This window comes from Tachyglossus aculeatus, chromosome 25 (assembly GCF_015852505.1).
Source record: "Tachyglossus aculeatus isolate mTacAcu1 chromosome 25, mTacAcu1.pri, whole genome shotgun sequence".
NCBI classification, from domain to species: Eukaryota; Metazoa; Chordata; class Mammalia; order Monotremata; family Tachyglossidae; genus Tachyglossus; species Tachyglossus aculeatus.
Genome location: NC_052090.1, coordinates 1,515,128 through 1,533,681, shown reverse-complemented (window position 1 = coordinate 1,533,681; position 18,554 = coordinate 1,515,128). Strand labels below are relative to the sequence as shown.

General features: G+C 51.7%; 1 protein-coding gene across 1 annotated transcript in view; it reads right to left on the bottom strand.

Moving 5' to 3' along the window:
• Nucleotides 1-5,162: 5,162 nt before the first annotated feature.
• UNC80 (unc-80 homolog, NALCN channel complex subunit) overlaps nucleotides 5,163-18,554 on the bottom strand; it is a 146,648-nt gene continuing 133,256 nt past the window's right edge. The window contains exons 40-43 of the mRNA XM_038766433.1: nucleotides 9,281-9,362; nucleotides 8,572-8,683; nucleotides 6,769-6,965; nucleotides 5,163-5,845 (exon numbers count right to left, since the gene is read on the bottom strand). Coding sequence (XP_038622361.1) covers nucleotides 5,570-5,845; nucleotides 6,769-6,965; nucleotides 8,572-8,683; nucleotides 9,281-9,362 — 667 coding nt within the window. The 3' untranslated portion in view covers nucleotides 5,163-5,569. The remainder of the gene's footprint in view (nucleotides 5,846-6,768; nucleotides 6,966-8,571; nucleotides 8,684-9,280; nucleotides 9,363-18,554) is intronic.

Here is an 18,554-nt window from a genome sequence, read left to right as displayed (position 1 = left end):
CAGGTCCATGCTCTTTCCTCTAGGCCATGATGGTTCCTCAGCTGTCGGGCATTAGTACTAAAGGGGGTCCAGGCACTGCTCCTGCGGGGAGGGGCAGGGGACGATTATTTAGCCGGGATTTAGAAAATGTCACAATGCTCAGTGAGTACTGATACTACTATCAAAAGCCTGAGAGAGGAGAAGTAATGGGAAACAGTGGGAATCTTCCCAGTGTGGTCCTAGAAAGTGTGTAAAACTGGGATGGTGAGCTTGGGGGTATTTGAAAGATGTGGGAGGGGCATTTGGGCAGGAAGGAGCCTTCCACTCTGTCTGTCTGATTCTAGGAGGATTGAGACTTAAGGCCACCCACCCCAACAGATCCTCCCAACTTCATGATCCAGAGGTCTGCCGTGATCCACCCCATTTTTTGCCTGATTAGATTGAGTTTCCAAGATATGTTTCACTTGGAGAAGGTCTCACCCAACGGTCCGCTGCCCTGATCAATCACGTCAGGGCTGGCTTGGCGTCTCACTGCCGGGTCCTGAAAAGGAGAGGCTGCTCCCGTGCCTTTCCCAGAGTCCTAGTTGCAATAGCCTGACTTCTTCTGGACAGGCCAGGGGGCTGTAGGTGTCTTCCTCCAGCAATCCATGCCCACACAAATACCCCACTTCCCCCGTCCCACTGTGAGGACTGCTACAGCTATACAACTATGACAGGCCCTCCAGTCAAGCACGGTTCAGGGCAACCCCTGACTGGATACCTTACTACACAGGCACACCCCATGCTCCTCCGTCTGTGCACAAATGGGCACCACGCAGATGGCTGTTTGGTTCCTTAGGCCCTTCTCCATCCCTTCACTGACCGGACTTGCCAAAGTGCCACAGACTCAGCCACGAGCCACAAGGGATAGTCTGTCCAGCGAGAGGAGGACCACTCTGCTCGTTGCGCCAAATATTCCTGACAATGCCATCCTGATGTTGGCACAACTCCTTTCACCCTGGGTCTGCCTAACGCCCGGTCCCAGAGCCCCCAGTACTTGCTGTGACTGAGCATTCCCTGCCTTGTACTCCACAATCCCCGAGCACAGGACGCCGGGTTCACTCTAACCAGCTCCTACTCACTAGCGAGTGAGCGACCACTCATTCTGGCTCAGGTAACAGTTCTTATCCCCTCAGGAACCTTTCTTCACCTCCCTCCCCCAGGCGATCCCTTCAGTTCATTTCCACGGGGCTGTCCGTTGGGGTGTCCACAAGTCTCTCCTTAGAGAGGCAAGCGGCTGGGCTAAGGAAAAGGTGGAGCTCGGACCCTGGGGCAGCCCAACAGACGGCCCTGTGGGCAGACCCACGGACAAATCTAAGACTCATGGACCCCCCGATGGACAGCCCCGTGGAGAGCCCCAGGTGATTGACTCAGGAAAGGTTTACGCACATGAGACAGCAAGACCACAACCTAGAGTGTAAGGCAGAGGTGGCCTTGCTGTACACCCCAAAAGGCCGTCCTTTCTTGAATTGTCATGTTTCATTCTCTTATTCTGTTGTATTGAACAGCTTGGCAGGAAGTACAAGGATCTTGGGTCTTCAAGATCCTGCCCAGCCTGCCACCCCTGGCTTCCAGAGCCACTCCCGTTCTGAATGGAATCACGGTGCTCCAGCTGCTGCTGTCCCGCACCACAATAAGGTCCAGCTGTGGTGTCTATCCCGGAACCGGCTCCTCCCGGCCCCCAGCCCTCTGACCCACTGCTTCCCTCCTCCATGCCAGCGCAGAGCGGAGCTCTGGCTTTCTCCGACTCCGATATCCCACCATAGGCGCCTTGTCTGCCTTCCCTGGAGGGGGAGAGCCAAGCCCAGAATGGACTTCTGGGCTGCCCTATGGCCCAGCCTCGGATGGAGGTGGGCAGGCAGGTGGGCTCGCCCATTAGGAGGCCTGTGGGAGGCTGAAGGCTGACCCAGAAAGCCCCTTTGAACCTCCCCTACCCACAAATACCACCCTGTTTCCCACCACCTCATGGTTCCCTGGAGCTTCAATAAAAATAGAAAACTCAAACAAACGTCGACCTTTTTTAATGGACTCCTTTATTAAAGGGGGAAAGGAGGGAGTGCAGAGAGGCAGAGGATCTCTGTCAATAACTAAAGTTGGTGGCTAAGCCTGTGGCAGAGGGCAGGGGGCAGGAGGATGGGCAGTGACAGCTATCTTTACTTTTTGACATGGTTCCTCCCAATCTGAACAAAATTGTTTCCCCACAGGTAAATGATGTGGAGGGGTGCCATCTTGAATGTCCTGGGTGGCAACCGTCTTAGGAGGGTCAGAAGACACACCGTTGCCTCAGCCCTGCCTCACTGCCACGTTGCAGCGACCAACCACTCGCCTCGCTGACCATGTGAAGTCAGACCTGCCTGTGGAGCAGCTAAGGGGACATCCCGCCAGAGCAGCCCTCTTGTTCTACAACACAGCATCTCTGACCCATTGACTTCTCACTCCCCAGTTTGTTGACACCAGAGTTCAGCCTCCTGGGCACTTTTCAGCAGTGGGGGCTCCGGCCTCGTCTCGGTCGCGGAGACCTCTCAGTGCATTTCCCTCAGCCATAAACTGAAGGGCTGTGGGGGTTGGAGCACCTACCATTGAAGTGGGTGGGGAGCACACTCGGGAGATAAAGTGCCAGAGAAACACTGATTAGCAATTAAAGTGGTTTCAGCGGCAAAATTCCATATGAAACGCTATTTCAAGACTCACGATGAACACACCTAGCCTGGGGAGGAGCGAGCTGTCAGAGGTGGATGGATAATTTAGCAATCTTGACTTTGAAGGAGCAACCATTTAGCAAGCGTGGAGGTCGGAAGAGCTCACACATATAGACTGTAAGCAACTTACAGGGAAAAGCTCACATATATAGACTGTAAGCAACTTTAAAGATAGGGATTGGGTCTGTCTACGAGCTCTATTACATTGCACTCTCCCAAGAGCTTAATCACAGTGCTCTGCACATAGTAAACACTAAATGGATACCACTGATGGACATATGGAACTGAGTTCCTGTTTTTTTTTTTTTCTCCTTTGCCTATGTTTTCATTTCGTGGCAAAACCGCAGATCCAAATTGGTAAAGTGACAGAATGTTTGCATTCCTACACAAGACCCCTCCCTTGTGGTTCTTTACAGACAGTCACTGCGTTTAGTGGGTCAAGATTTGCTTTTCTGGACTTCCACTCAAACCCAGAATGTCTTGCACATCTCAATATTCAAACTCCAATTGACACCGTTCTTGAGAAAGGTGACATCGTGTGACAGACAGGCTTACACATATACACCGACCCATACCAAGACGTCGAGGACACAGAAATTCACAAAAGGAAAGGGGACAAAGCAGCACACGGAGCGGAAGGGTGGTACGAGGAGGCCCAATTAGGACAGCACCCGCTCTCTTTGAGAGGGGGGGCAGTTTAGCGTGGAGTAGTGAGCTCTTGAACTGATGGAAACCTTTCTGACAGACTTCATTTGTACTGGAGGCCAGGCTTAGGCCAGTGAAAGGGATTTTCAAATGGAGACCAGCACGACCTCAGGATTCAAAACAGAGCCCTGTGATTTTTCTGAATATTCATTCATTCATTCAATTGTATTTATTGAGCGCTTACTGTGTGCAGAGCACTGTACTAAGCGCTTGGGAAGTACAACATGTATCAATATATTTTAGACTTCCACTGAACATTTATCAAAGTAATTTGAATTCAATTCCTTGCTGGAATCTCAGCCACTGTGGGTTGATATTGTAAATCAAGAAACAAGACAGTACGTGCACACCCGTGGGCGAAGACACAGACTCTTAAATAGACCAGACGCTTGTAAGTTGCACACGTATAAGGCCTCTAATGCTACTTAAGCAGCATAGATTTTCTTCACAGCAGAAATGACTGGCTTTTTTCAAAGAACAACTGACAGGATCAACTACTGTAAGAGGGGTACCTCCTGCAACAGAAGCAGACAAAATGAAAATGAAACACCCAAGAGCACGGGCCGCAGCAGCCCCTAGGGTCAGTCCTGAGTCAATTCTCAATTTAATTCCCAGCACGGTTTGCCTCTTGAAATCTTTAGTTCCCCAGTGCTAACTGTTCCCGGCACTTTTTGTGTGGCTGGAACTGCCGTTTTAAATTTCTTCTCATTTTTACCTACCGTTTTCACCGAAATATCAATAAGGCTCCCCAATTCTGCCGCTATTAAAGAAAACCCTTTTCCAGTTGGATTAGATTAAGTTTACCACGTCTTCCATGCAAGTGTGAGTACAAAATTGAGAACGAACGAAGAACATAAAGAGAAAAAAACAGCTGCTCACAGATTAAAGAAGAACCATTTAGACATGAAACATCATCTACTGGTAGGCTGGGGAGTTCTGCAGCTTTCTCTTAACCAACAGTCAATTTTTACTGTTGTGTCGTGAAGTCTTACTGACCACGGCAGAGGGGCAACCCCACTAATTCTCTGGTTATCTGTTTCTCCCTTAACCCCCTCTTTCTCACGTGGAAGAAAATGGACACACACCCACACAGTGATTGAATGGTGGCTAGCCTAAGTAGAAACTGCTTAATTTCCAAGTGTTTTTCTTGCTTTGTAAACTGAAGATAATGGCAGCATCCTGGAGATAAATTGAAGCCAACAGGAGTTCTGAAGTAGAGGGCCTCTAGGGGTTCAAGTGCATTTCTAGCTGGGCGCTGGTAATGGTGATTGCTTCCTCCTCCTTAGTGCTTTCCCATTTGAAGGCCACATGGCCTTCCTGGTGAATGGCCAAACTTTCCCAGGTCCGGGGTCAGAAGGGTCTACGACCCTGACGGTCCATATCCTTTAGAACGGCATGTGCTCAACTTAACCCAAAAACGAAGGGCTCAATCCGAAACACTGGCATTCTAGTGCCTCAGGGCAGTGGAGAAAGCAGACTAAAAACAAGCCTGCCAGAAAGTCCTCAGGTCAGGCAATTCCATTTTCCCTTTTTCTGAATGGCCCGATTGCCCCAGCTTGGGTTTTATTTTCTTACTCTTCTGGCTATTTGGGCTGTAATTTCCCACCAACATACGTAATTCTCTCATAACAATTCTTGAAGCTCTAAGAATAAATAAAATGGTTAAGTCGCTTAACTTCTCTCGGTCTCCTCAGTTACCTCATCTGCAAAATAGCAATTAAGACCATGAACTGATTATCTTGTATCTACCCTAGTGCTTAGAACAGTGTCTGGCCCATAGTAAGCGCTTAACGAATACTATTTAAAAAAAGGGAGGTGGGCACAGGAAGGGGCTTTCTTATCTTGTATCTACCCTAGTGCTTAGAACAGTGACTGGCCCATAGTAAGCGCTTAATGAATACTATTTAAAAAAAGGGAGGTGGGCACAGAAAGGGGCTTTCCTTCCCCTCTGGCTGTGGAGACAGCAGAGGGCCAGAAACCAGGAGGTTTCTGAAAAACATTCTCTCCACTGGGAGCAAAACCCACTTCAGCATTGATTCCCTGGGGGTGTAAACGGGTTCGCCTTGAGTAATAAAAATGACGGGCGGGCACCGGACCTTCGTGCTCCCCTCCACCTGCCCCCTACCAAGCCTCCCTCGTGCCCTCGGTTAGACGTGAGACTCGTCGAGGTCCACATCGGCGTCCCCCAGGTCGATGTGGGTGAAGCTGAAGTGGCCGGACAGCAGGGGATTCTCTGTGCCGGAATCCTCACTGATGTGCAGAACGGTGTCTGCTGGCTGCAACAGGCCGGCTGTGTCCAGGCCGGCAAAGCCCTCGGGGTCTGACAGCTGGGAGGTTGTGGGACTCGTGGGTAGAGCCATTTGGGCCCCCGCCTCCCCCTCCTCTTCCTCCTTCTCCCCCTCCCCGGTGGGAAGGACCTCTCCCTAGAACAAAGAGAGAAAGGGTCCTCAGGCGGGATGTTACTGGGAGGAGGGAGAAACAGTGCTGGGTGCTTCACCCTGCTCCCCACCGCAGTCTTCCAATGATCTTGCCAATAGTGGCTGGACCCTTAGACCCGAACCCCCAGTTCTGCCCTCCACCCAATCCCCCCAGATAGACCTTAGGGAGATTCCCAGTTTCCATCTCTACCTTCCCCCTAAGCACCTGGCTACTCATTACCCCCACACCCACAGCATGGGGGCAGCTCTCCTTACTATGGTATGCTGTTTCCCCTCCCTGGAATTTAAGTAAATATCTGCCTGCCCCCTCAGTCCTATGGCTAGATATCGCTAGAGTTGGAAGCTCCCTGAGGACAGGGATCCTGTCTGGCTTAGTACAGTGTTCTAGACTGTAAGCTCATTACGGGCAGGGAATGTGCCCGCTAATTCCGTTGTACTGTACTCTCCCAAGCACTTAGTACAGTGGTCTGCACATAGTAAGCACTCAGTAAATACCACTGATTGATTGACTGCTCTGATTTGTACCAACCCCAGCATTTAAAACAGCACATGACACATAGTAAGCATTAAATATAATAATGATAATGATGATGATAATAATAATAGTCCAACTTGTACTTCCCAAGCGCTTAGTACAGTGCTCTGCACACAGTAAACGCTCAATAAATACGATTGAATGAAGGAATGAATAGTAATAATAATAGAAACTGATAGCGTGGACCAGGACTGCACGTTCCAAGGCAATGAAAAGGACGTATGAGAGAAAAAGGGACAAGAGAAAGACAGGGACCTCAGCCACGTAGGAAATGTTGGGTTCCCCGACTCTCTCAGATAGCCCTGCTCAGGCAGGTGGTGCACAGGCCAGAATGTCCCAGGCAGGGCCGGATAGACTTCGGGAGGGCGCTTACCTGCATTGTGTGCAGATCTGCAACCACGAGGGAGGGAGAAGAGGTGAGCAGAGGTTTCTCCCCCGCTTCGGGTGGACCAGCATGAGGGAGGCTGCTCTTGGTGCCGTTCGGGGCGGCAGTGGGAAGCGTGGGCTCCACTGGGGGAGCGTCGGCGTCGGGATGCACTTCCGTGAAAGTCACCGATCGCTTCTGGTCTGCTGTGGGGTCAGACGTAGATGACAACAGAGCAGGACGGGGTGAGGGGGGGCTCACACCGCAGTTTGGGTAGGAGGACGACAGAGCGCTCCGCTTTCCTTGAACGACGCACTCAGAGACAGAAAGCGAGAGGAAGCGGCCCTTGGTTTGGGAAGGGAGCCTTCTATATGGCGAGATCCCATTGGCAGTGGATGACACGGGCCGCAACCTTCCCTTCCACTGCTCTAGGCATCTGTCGCTATTTCCTTACCTACCCTTAGTCTCCTGATCTAAATTCTCTGCCCACTGAGGGCTGCCTGCTGGGCTGATCTGCCTGTTAGAGGGGTCTCCCAGCCACCCTCAATCAATCCTCATCCTATGACCCATCATAGCCTGGATTCCTGCAGCCTCTTTCATTCGACATCATCATAAATCCCCCATTCTACGTGGGACTCGGACGAGGTGCCCCATTGAATGGCCGTGTCAACTGCCTACACCCCAAGCCCCCAGCCTTCCATCTCCAAACCACCAAACAATGGTGAGGACCACCAGCTGCCTGCCCATAGCCAAAGGAACTCGCGTCCAGCTCTGGAGTCCCTGCAGACTCCCCCATGGGTTGGTGGGGTGGGGAGGCAGGGGACACCTTCTGTTTCATGGGCCCCTCACTAAACTAGAGGCTAAAGTGTCCACCAGGCTCCAATGGGGCAAGAGTGCGTCTTTCCCGTTTCTCAAAGTTGGGGTGCAGGCAGAGGTTTCCTGCCTGCCCTCACAAGCGCCTGCTCCCCAGGTCAGGGTGCAGGCTGGGATTTCCAGTTCTTCTTCCCCCAGAGCTGGGGTTGGGCTAGGTGAGCCCAGGGCCCCCTTCGCCATCCAGAATTTCCGGGTGGATGAGCCCTAATTAGCGGCACCAGTAGTCTCCCTGAGGCGACTGGATCATTGTTGTTTAAAGTGGGTAGCTCAGGCCTACCCAAGCTATACTCCGAACCTAGGGGAGGGAGTGAGGGACAGGCCCAGCCTCTTCCCACCCACTGGGGCGGTCCCAGAATCCTGCTGTACCTGAGCTGACCATCTCTAGCCCAGAAGTACCATGCCTACGTTTCAGAATGGACAGATGCCATAGGCCCAAGGCTGGGCCGCTGGTGCTTCTGGGAATTTCTCAGGGCAAGCCAGGACTGCAGCCAGCCAGCCAGTCAGCCAATCAGCCGGCCAACCACATGTCTGTTGCGCGTCTCCAGCGCTGTTTGACCACTTCTGTTTCCCAGCTGAGGGGCATGGGAACCGGGGGCCCCAGCTGGGGGATAATCTCTGGCAGCCCCAACGTCTCCTTAACATGTCGGAAACTTCCTGCGGGCCAAGTGCTTTGGGGTCTTTTTCTTTCCTCCACCCCTCATCTCCCCCAAAGTGAGAGGGGCCAGCCAAGCCCCTATGTGGTCCGGTCCGGCTGGCTTCGGGCACAGGCCAGAGAATCATTTAGCACCATCAGACCATCCGTCCTCTGGCAGTAGCTGCCTCTGCGCCCCAAACCTACTCCTGTCTCCTGTCCCATTGCTGTGGCAGAGCAGTGACTCTGGGGGCCCACCAGCTGTAAGCAGAGGCTCCGAGGTGAGCAGAACGGGGAGGGGGGCTCACCGGGAGGCTTGGTTTTCGGCTGGATGCTCCGCCGGGTGGTTGAGAGTCGCGCTCCGTGGCGGCTGCGGGGCTCCGTCTGGGTCTTCTGGCGGGACAGGAGGGGACGCCGCAACTGGGTGGGACAAGCCAGAGACAGGTCAGGGGTCAAGTCAGCTGTGGCACCCCTGTCAGGAAGGGTGCACCGGGTTGTGATTGTGGGTGGGACGGGACTCAGCTGCTGCCCAGGGGTAGGGCTCCCCCAGGTGACCTCGTGGCATCGCCGGCTCTGTCACCTCAAGCCGGTAAACACAGGAAAAGGTCCCTGACTCTTCGCAGTTGTCTGAACGCAGCCTATGCATCTTGGCCCCTGAAACACTGCCTAGCTGTTGGGCGGCCCCAAGGCAGCCAATGCCACTGGCCCAGGAGGGTAGGGATACAGGTAAACCTGATCTTGCAGCCCCTGCCCGCCCTGGCCTGGCATTTCCTTTCCAGACTCCCTCGGCTCCCAGCTCCACAGGGGACCCGCTTAGAGCCCGAGGCTCTGCCCTTCCTTAGGTAGGATGGGGGTTTGGGGGGACTCCCACTTGACTGCCCCTTAAACAGACCTCATAGGGGCCGGGAGAGCTGGAAAGAAAAATCTCACGTGGCTCACAGCCTGGAGAGACCGGGGTGGGTGTGGGGAGGTGGACAGGGGTATCTTTGCTTGGGAGCCCATCCCTGGAGTCCTTACCTGCCGGAGACCTCTCTTCCGGCCGAGAGGCTGTTGGAGGAGGAGCGTCTGCTGACCGGGCTCGCTCTGCACGCTGGCCACCCTGCGGAGGAGCAGCAGCTCTGTGAGCAGCACCAGGGACCGACCAGCACAGGGACCCACCAGGCCGAGCAAACGGGCCTGCCGCCTGTCCAGGGCAGCCTGCTTTGGGTGGGCAAGACTGGGGTAAGCAGGGAGATCCTGTTGGGGGGGTAGTCCCAGAGGGTTGTGGAGAAGGAGCTTGGCCAGTCAGGATGGGCCAGGGTCCGGGCCGCTGCCGAGAGAGAGATTCTGTTTTCCAGCCCCCACCCCTTTGGGACAGCCCCTAGGCCACAGCCTCAACCTCCCGGGGAGAGAGCGAGCGGGGAGTGGGGGGGCACGGACAGGCACGAGAGTCTCTCCCAGGCTGACGGCCACACACCGTCATCTCTTCATGTCCATGGAAGTCCAACCGAAATGAACAGATGTCAAACACAACAGACACAGGCTCCACCCTGAGGGGTTGGGGCACGAGACACGTGAAGCGCTTGCATGTTTGACACACGTTTGCAGCCGGAAGCCTCGGGGGAGCCGGGGAGTAGGGAGGTAGACCAATGGAGAGGCCATTTCTTTCCAGGTGAATGGGGATGGGGGGGCCCAGCTAGCCCTCTGCCTTCTGAGAGGCCACAGAGCTTTAAGGCTCACTAGGCCCTAGCCGGAGGCACAAGGCCCATTCTACTGGCAGCCCTGACCAGCACTATGGATCTCCCCATGTGGGTAAGAGAAACACAAGAGTTTGGTTGAGATAACAAGATGGTCCATCAGGAGACCATATTCCCTTCCAAGAGGTGAGCATTTCTTCATGTTTCCATCCTCTCTGCCCCGGCCACTTCTGCTTAGTCTTCAGGTATGGGCCACCCACAGGGGAGGATCCAGGAGTGGAATGGGACTATGCTGGTCAACTGACAACCAACAAGGGAACTGGATTCCTTTTCCATGCTATCCTCCTGCCTCCCCAAGGAGAAATCAGCATTTCCCTAAGAGATCAGTCGGTCATATTTGTCAAGCACCAGCTGTGTGCAGAACACTGCATTAAGTGTTTGAGAGAGGATAGAGTCAGTAGACGTGATCTCTGCCCTCGAGGAGCTTCCAGTCTAGCTGGGGAGTGGGGCCTGGGGGGAACATCCTCTGAGGAGAGGAGGAAACTAGTCTTCATGGAGTCCGTGTTTGCACGGGAAATGATATCAGGCCCAGATGTATGATTGCCTGGTGGGACGTCTGCGTGGTGGCAAAATCAAGTCTCCACTGAGGGACTCCTTCCCTGGCTAGACCTCCACGGGCTACAGCCGAGTCTTCCCCACACCCAGCAGCCTTCCCTGGGAGCAGGGCTTACAGTCCTGTGTTGTCTGATCAGCCCAAGCCTGGGAGGTTAGTGATTCTGAAGTTACATTTCTTCCCCCAAGACCCTTGGGCTGCCTGGCTGGTGGGTCTAGGTCCAGACCTTGCCACCGGGTGAGAGCACGGTCTTGCTCCCGATCCTCCTGATCCCAGTTTCTGGCTCGACCTGGTTTCCTGCCTGGATCTGGGGGCCCGCTTACCACCCGCTCCTCGGTAGGGGGCCGAGGGAAAGGGTAACCTTCCTTGGGGAAAAGTGCTAAGCACAAAACGGTGGTGCATGTGCTCCTATTTTCTACAAACACTCATGACTGCAGGAGTCTCCCTTTTTACCAATGTGAGAAATGACTGGCCGGAAATAATGCGTGAGGAAAGAAGGAACTGCCTATCCCTTAGGGGCAGCCCAAGCTCTGGCCAATGGTGCTTAGCATGAGGGGACGGTCCCTGGTCAGAGGACATGGGTTCTCATCCCGGCTCTGCCACCTGTCTGCTGTGTCACCTTGGGCAAGTCACTTAACTTCTCTGTGCCTCAGTTACCTCACCTGGAAAATGGGGATTAAGACTCTGAGCCCCACGTAGGACAACCTGATTACCTTGTATCTACCCTGGGGCTTAGAACAGTGCTTGGCACATAGTAGCACTTAACAAATACCATCATTATTATTATTATCCTTCAGGGTGTCCCCCATGGGGCCATACCCTGCTCTCCCACTTCCCTCTCATCCAGCCCCAAATTCACTCAGTGGCCAAGGCCTGACCGTTTTATGTAAGGGATATTTCACGGACCTGTCCTGTCCACTCCACTGTGCCAGGGGACCACATCTAGCTGCTCTCTCCTCTCGCCACTCCTTTGCATAGGTGGCAGTGTCAACTGTCCTCCTGAGACCCACTGTGGTGCATCCCACATTTCCTCCAGAGTTTCCAGTGGCCCCCATGGTGCCATCCAGAGAGCCAGTCTCTCCATCCTTGCTGCTCACAGTGCCTTGGCCTCAACCACGCCACTTCCGGGGATGTTCTCCCTTGCACTCTCCTCAATCAGGTGGGTTCTTGCCCTTGACCCAGTCACCCAATCGAGCCCCCCATTCTCTCCATGAACCCTCTTGCTGCAGGGCGACACCAGCACTTCTGCTTGCTCAGTCCCAATGGCTCTCCCATCGAAACCCCTGCAACTCTGACTTTGGCCTATGGTTCACGTCTGCTGGTCTCCACCAATGGACGGCTCACTAATTCCTCCAGGACACGGCCCCTCTCTACACTTCTCTCACCATTCCCTCTGTGCCAATTGCTGTGTGTGAAACCTGTAAAGACGGAAGAAGAGGGTGTTGAAGGGAGTAACCGATAGTTCTGCATGCAGTGAATTGAGTCCAAGATAACCATTCCCCTGCCCAGTTAGGATAGGACTGACTTTGTTCCTGAAGGCAGATGTTAGGATTGGAATTGTACAGTGGGTAGCCTCAGCAGGGCCCACAAGACACCTGACATAAACCCCTGCAGTTCCAATCCGGCCTAGATTTTCAGTTCAGCCAGCTCGAAGTAAACATTCATTACCATCTGCTAAGACCCAGGAAAAGTGGACACTGAAAACAGAGAGCCGGTGACACCTGAGAGACCAGCAATCCCTGCTAGGTAGGACAAGACCGACGTGACCAGACTTTCTGGCCTATGCTTGGGGGGAAAAGGTGACAGGTGGTGAGTGATCGGGTTTCTTGAACCCCATAAGAGGGTTTAGTCTCCAATAACGGCAGCAACTGGTTCCATGAGAGCCTGACATCTTTTACTTCCCATTGAAAATGTTGGCTGGAATTGTTTTCCACTGGTCATCCTCTAACTGGGGGTGTGCCACTGGACTCTATTCTGAGCCCCTCATTTTCTCCCTCTCCACCCCTTCACCTCATTGCCTTGGGGAGCTCATCCACTCCCATGGCTTCAGCTACACTCTTTTCTGTACAGACGAGTCTGGCTCTGCCTCACCAGCCCTGTTGGGTTCGTTAACCTCTCATTTCTTCTTGATCCTGGACATTTCCTCTCGGATGTCCACCACGGCCTCCAATGCAAACTGAATTTTTCATCACCAGCTCCTAAACCCACTCCTTCTCCTAACTGTCAATAGCCCCACCATTCTCCCTGGCCAAGATGCTCGTAACTATGGTGTCAATTGATGAGAGGTATTTATTGAGCACTTACTGTGTGCACATACTCCACTCCTCACTGCCTTTTGGCTCTCACATTCAAACCATTTTAAGGAATCAGTCATTTCCTTCCCACTACACCACAGCTCACACACTTCATTCTTCTCGCGCCAACCTGCTCGCTATGTCTCGTCCTCATCTCCCTCTCTTTCCAGCCACAACCTTCCCTCCAGCCTAAGAAGTCTTCCTCCCCAGTTTCTTTTAACCTGGTCCTGTTGCATATGCCCCTAGAGCAGTGAGATGGGACAGGAGAGGGAGGAGGAGGGTGGAGGGGAGCAGCATCTACAATCCACTTTCAGGCCACCCTCCCTGTCCAGCAATGCCTCTGTTGCTCTGGATCAGGCAGCTGCACGAAACTCGAGTGGCAGCCAGGGCAGACAAGGCTAGAATAAAGCCAACCAGGGTGACTTTAGGATTATGGGATATAGCACCAATTTGCCCGTGGGATTGGGACAGTGGAATCAGGAGAGAGGAGCTGAGGGTGTGTTAGTTTAGAAGAGCCATGGGGAGGCAGGGCAAGGAGTGTAAAGCACAGTAAATGATGGGTGGGATGCACAGGCCAGGACCACTACATAAACTTTCGTTCAATGTCATCGTTGGGAAGCAAAAGGTGACCGCCCCTATGATACACACTTCATAACAAAACTAACCTCTGTTCCTCTGCGGGCATAGAGGAAGAGAAGAAAGAGGGAAAGAGAAGGCAGAGAAAGAGGAAGAGGAGAAGAAAGAGGAAGAGGAAAAGAAAGAGGAGGAGGAGAAAGGAGAGGAAAGAAGAGGAGGAGGACAAAGAAAATAGAGAGGGGAAAGAGAAGGCAGAGAAAGAGGAGGAGGAGAAAGAGAAGGAGAAAGGGGAAGAGGAGGAGAAAGAAAAGGAGTAAGAGAAGAAGGAAGAGAGGAAAAGAGGGAAGAAGAGGAGGAGAAAGAGAAAAATAAAGAAAAGAAGGAGAAGGAGAAAAAGGAGGAAGGGAAGAGAGAGAGAGAGAGGGAGAGAGAGAGAGAGAGAAAGAGAGAGAGAGAGAGAGAGAGAGAGAGAGAGAGAGAGAGAGAGAGAGAGAGAGAGAGAGAGAGAGAGAGAGAGAGAGAGAGAGAGAGAGGGAGGGAGGGAAGGAATTGGGAAGTGGGCAGAGAATGGGAGGAAGAGCCATGGGAGGAAGGCAGAATTGGGTCCTGAGGAAAAGACCCAGGGGGAGTGTGAGGCAGGGAAGTAGGAAGAGCGGCAGCTCAGGGGTGTGAAGCAGTCTGGGAGCATAGGGAGGATGGAGGTGGAAGCAGCAGTGGGAGGGTGATGCTGGGTGGTGGGCATTGGAAGGCCCCAGTGCTCCGATTCTGTGGCTGTCCTTGAGCTAATCAGACCCCTATGTTTGTGGCCCTGGGGTTGGTTTGACTGGAAACTGAGATCTAAAATTGAACAGATGGGAAGATAATTCAAACTGGAAACAAATGTAAAACTGACAGATTGTGGTGCATCAACCTTATCATCATTGGTATTCACTGAGGGCTTACTTTGTGCAGAGCACTGTACCAAGGGCTTGGGAGAATACAATACAACAAAGTTGGTAAACCACATTTCCTGCCCACAATGAGCTTACAGTCTCCTCACTGACCTCCCTGATTCCAACCTCACCCTTCTCGAGTCCATACAGTCTTCATTCTGGTACCTGGATGATTTTTCTAAAACATCATTTGCACTCATCTCCCCACTCCTCAGAAACCTCTAATGGTTATCCATTCCTCTCCTCCTCAAGCAGAAACTTATCATCGATTTTAAGCCACTCCATCAGCCCTTACTCCCCTCTACTTATCTTCATGCCTCCCCCACTACATCCCAGCTTGCATTCTTTGCTCCTCTCATGCCAACATATTAACGTTAGTAGTAGTAGTAGTAGTAATACTACTAGTAGTAGATGGGCAGGGAGAATGTGTCAGCTAATTCTGTTACATTATATTCTCCCAAGCACTTAGTACAGTACTCTGTACATGATTAGTGCTTAATAAATACCACTGATTGATAGTAATAGTCATAGTAATAATAGTAGTAATAGTCATAGCAATAATAGTAGTAGTAGTAGTAGTAATAATAATAATAATGATGATGGTATTTGTTAAGTGCTTACTATGTGCAAAGCACTGTTCTAAGTGCTGGGGAGGTGATCAGGTTGTCCCACGGGGGGCTCACAGTTTTAATCCCCATTTTCCAGATGAAGTAACTGAGGCACAGAGAAGTTAAGTGACTTGCCCAAAGTCACACAGCTGACAGTTGGCGGAGCTGAGATTTGAACCCATGAACTCTGACTCCAAAGCCTGTGTCTTTCCACTGTAGTAGTAGTAGTAGCATTCATTGAGCACCCACTTAGTGTAGTGCACTGTGCTAGGTGCTTGGAAAGTATAGCAAAGTGACACATTCTTTGCCCACCAGGAGTTTACACTCTAAATGGGGAGAAAAACATACAAAATATTTACAAGTAGAAAGGTCAAAAATGAACAGAGTAGACATATCCATGAGGAGGGTGTAAATCAGTGCATAAATGTTAGAGTTGGCTGGGTCCTAGGGAAAGGGCTTGAGGACATCGGAGGGAGTGTGAGGCAGGGAAGAAGGCATGGCAGCAGTGGCAGCTTAGCAGTCTGCAGTCTGTGCAGTCTGTGAGCATTGGGAGGATGGAGGCAAGAGTGGCAGAGGGAGGGTGATTCTGGGGGGTGGCATTGAAAGCCCCCCGTGCCCCAGTTCTGTGGCTGTCCCTGACCTAATTGGACCTCAGGGTGCTGGGGAATGAATCAGGAAAGGCTTGTTGGAGGAGGTGGGATTTTAGGAGGGATTTAAATGTGGGATCTCGAGTCTGTCTGGTGTTAGGAGGGAGGGGACGCCAAGCTGAGAGAACAGCATAAGCTAGGTGATGGAGGTGGGAGAGTCAAAAGTGGGGTTCCACTAGAAGATTGATTTGGGGGGAACAAAGATTTCCAGGTGGGGAATAGTGGGAGAAGAGAGAGGATAGATAAGGTGGAGCCAGATGATAGATAGTGCTGGAGCTCATGGAGAGATTTTGTTGGATATAAAGAGGCACAGGGAGACAGGAGATGTGGTTGGGAAAGGAACCTCCAACTCTCCAACTCTTGCCTGGAACCCCCTCCAATCTGGAAGCCTCCAATCTGGCTTCATCCCCTCCACTCCACCGAAACTGACCTCTCAAAGGTCACTAATGACCTCCTTCTTGCCAAATCCAATGGCTCCTACTCTATCCTAATCCTCCTCTACCTCTCAGCTGCCTTTGACACTGTTGATCATCCCCTTCTCCTCAACACATTATCCAGCCTTGGCTTCATGGACGCCGTCCTCTCCTGGTTCTCCTCTTATCCCTCTGGCTGTTCAATCTCAGTCTCCTTCGCGGGCTCCTTCTCCCCCTCTCATTCTCTAACTGTAGCAGTTCCTCAAGGTTCTTTGGTCTTCTTCTGTTCTCCATCTATACTTACTCCCTTGGTGAACTCATTTGGTCCCACGACTTCAACTATCATCTCTACACAGATGATGCCCAAATCTACATCTCCTCCCCTGTTCTCTCTCCCTCCCTCCAGGCTTGTATCTCTTTCTGCCTTCAGGACATCTCCACCTGGATGTCCGCCAGCCACCTAAAACTCAACATGTCTAAGACTGAGCTCCTTATCTTCCTTCCCAAACTCTGTCCTCTCCCTGACTTTCCTGTCACTGTGGACAGCACTACCATCCTTCCTTTCTCACAAGCCCGCAACCTTGGTGTCAGCCTTGACTCTGATTTCTCATTCACCCCACACATCCAATCCATTACCAAAACCTGTCGCTCTCACCTTCACAACATCATCGCAAAGATTCTCCCTTTCCTTTCCATCCAAACCACTACCTTGTAAGAACAGTCACTCACCATATCCCGATTGGATTACTGAATCAGCCTCCTTTCTGATTTCCCAACCTCCTGTCTCTCCCCACTTCAGTCTATACTTCACTCTGCTGCCTGGATTATCTTTCTATAGAAATGCTCTGGGCATTTCACCGCCATCATCAGAAGTCTCCAGTGGTTGCCTATCTACCTTCGTATGAAGCAAAAACTCCTCACTTTTGGCTTCAAAGCTGTCCATCACCTTGCCCCCTCCTACCTCACCTCCCTTCTCTTCTTCTACAGCCCAACCAGCACACTCCACTCCTCTGCTGCTAACCTCCTCACTGTGCCTCATTTTCACCTGTCCCATCATCGACCCCTGGCCCACGTCCTACCTCTAGCCTGGAATATCCTCCCTCCTCGCATCTGCCAAACTATCTCACTTCCTCCCCTTCAACACCCTACTGAAAGCTCACCTCCTCCAGGAGGCCTTCCCAGACTGAGCCCCCCTTTTCCTCTGCTCCTCCTCCCCTTCCCATCGCCCCACTCCCTCCCTCTACTCCCTCCCCGCCCCTCAGCACTTGTATATATATGTATTTGTTATTCTATTTATTTTATTAATGGTGTGTATGTATCTATAATTCTATTTATTTTGATGCTATTGATACCTGTCTACTTGTTTACTTTGTTGTCTGCCTCCCCCTTTCCAGACTGTGAGCCCGTTGTTAGGTAGGGATTGTCTCTGTTGCCAAATTGTACTTTCCAAGCACTTAGTACAGTGCTCTACACACAGTAAGTGCTCAATAAATATGATTGAATGAATGAATGAATGAAATGCTTCAGGTACCTGATCCGGGAAGTGGCATGTGGTAAAGATTGGGGTGCAGAGAAGCTGGGAGATGAGAGACCAGCAAGGAGGCTGATGTCACAGTACAACCAAGTGCACCTAGCTTTACTTCTATTTATTCTGATGACATGACACCTGTCCATATGTTTCATTTTGTTGTCTGTCTCCCTCTTCTAGACTGTGAGCCCGTTGTTGGGTAGGGACCGTCTCTATATGTTGCCAACTTGTACTTCCCAAGCGCTTAGTACAATGCTCTGCACACAGTAAGCGCTCAATAAATATGATTGAATGAATGAATAAATGAACCAAGGTAAGACCAGAGCTTGTACCAGGGTCATAGGAACTTGGGTCGAGCGGGAGGCATGATTACAGAAACTTGCTTTGGGAAAAAGTAGCAGGGTTTGGCAATGGACTGCATGTGAGAAGCATCCAGGATTCATTCATTCAATCGTATTTATGAGCACTTACTGTGTGCAGAACACTGTACTAAGTGCTATACTAAATCCAGGATGTCACCAAGGCTGCCAAGATGGGAACAATGCCAGGGCTGTTTACTGAGATGGGGAAGTCACCAGGAGGGGGACTGGGTTTAGGGGGAAAAATGAGGACTTTGGTTTTTGAGACTCTGAGTTTGAGGTACCAGTGAGACATCTAAATGGAGATTTCTTGAAGGCAGGAGGAAATGTGTGATGGCAGGGGCAGATGAGAGATTGGGGATAGAGAGATAGACTTGGGAGTTCACTGCAGAGATGTGGCAGTTAATGCCATGGGAGAGGATGTGAGTGAGTCAGTCAGTCAATCGTATTTATTGAGCACTTACTGTAAGCAGAGCATTGTACTAAGCACTTGGGAGAGTACAGCAGACACATTCCCTAGGCTCAATTAGCTTACAGTCTAGTGGGAGAGACAGGCATTAATATTAATAAATAAATTACATATATATACCTAAGTGCTTTGGGGCCGGGAGGGGGAATGAATCAAGTGAGCAAGTCAGGGTGGCC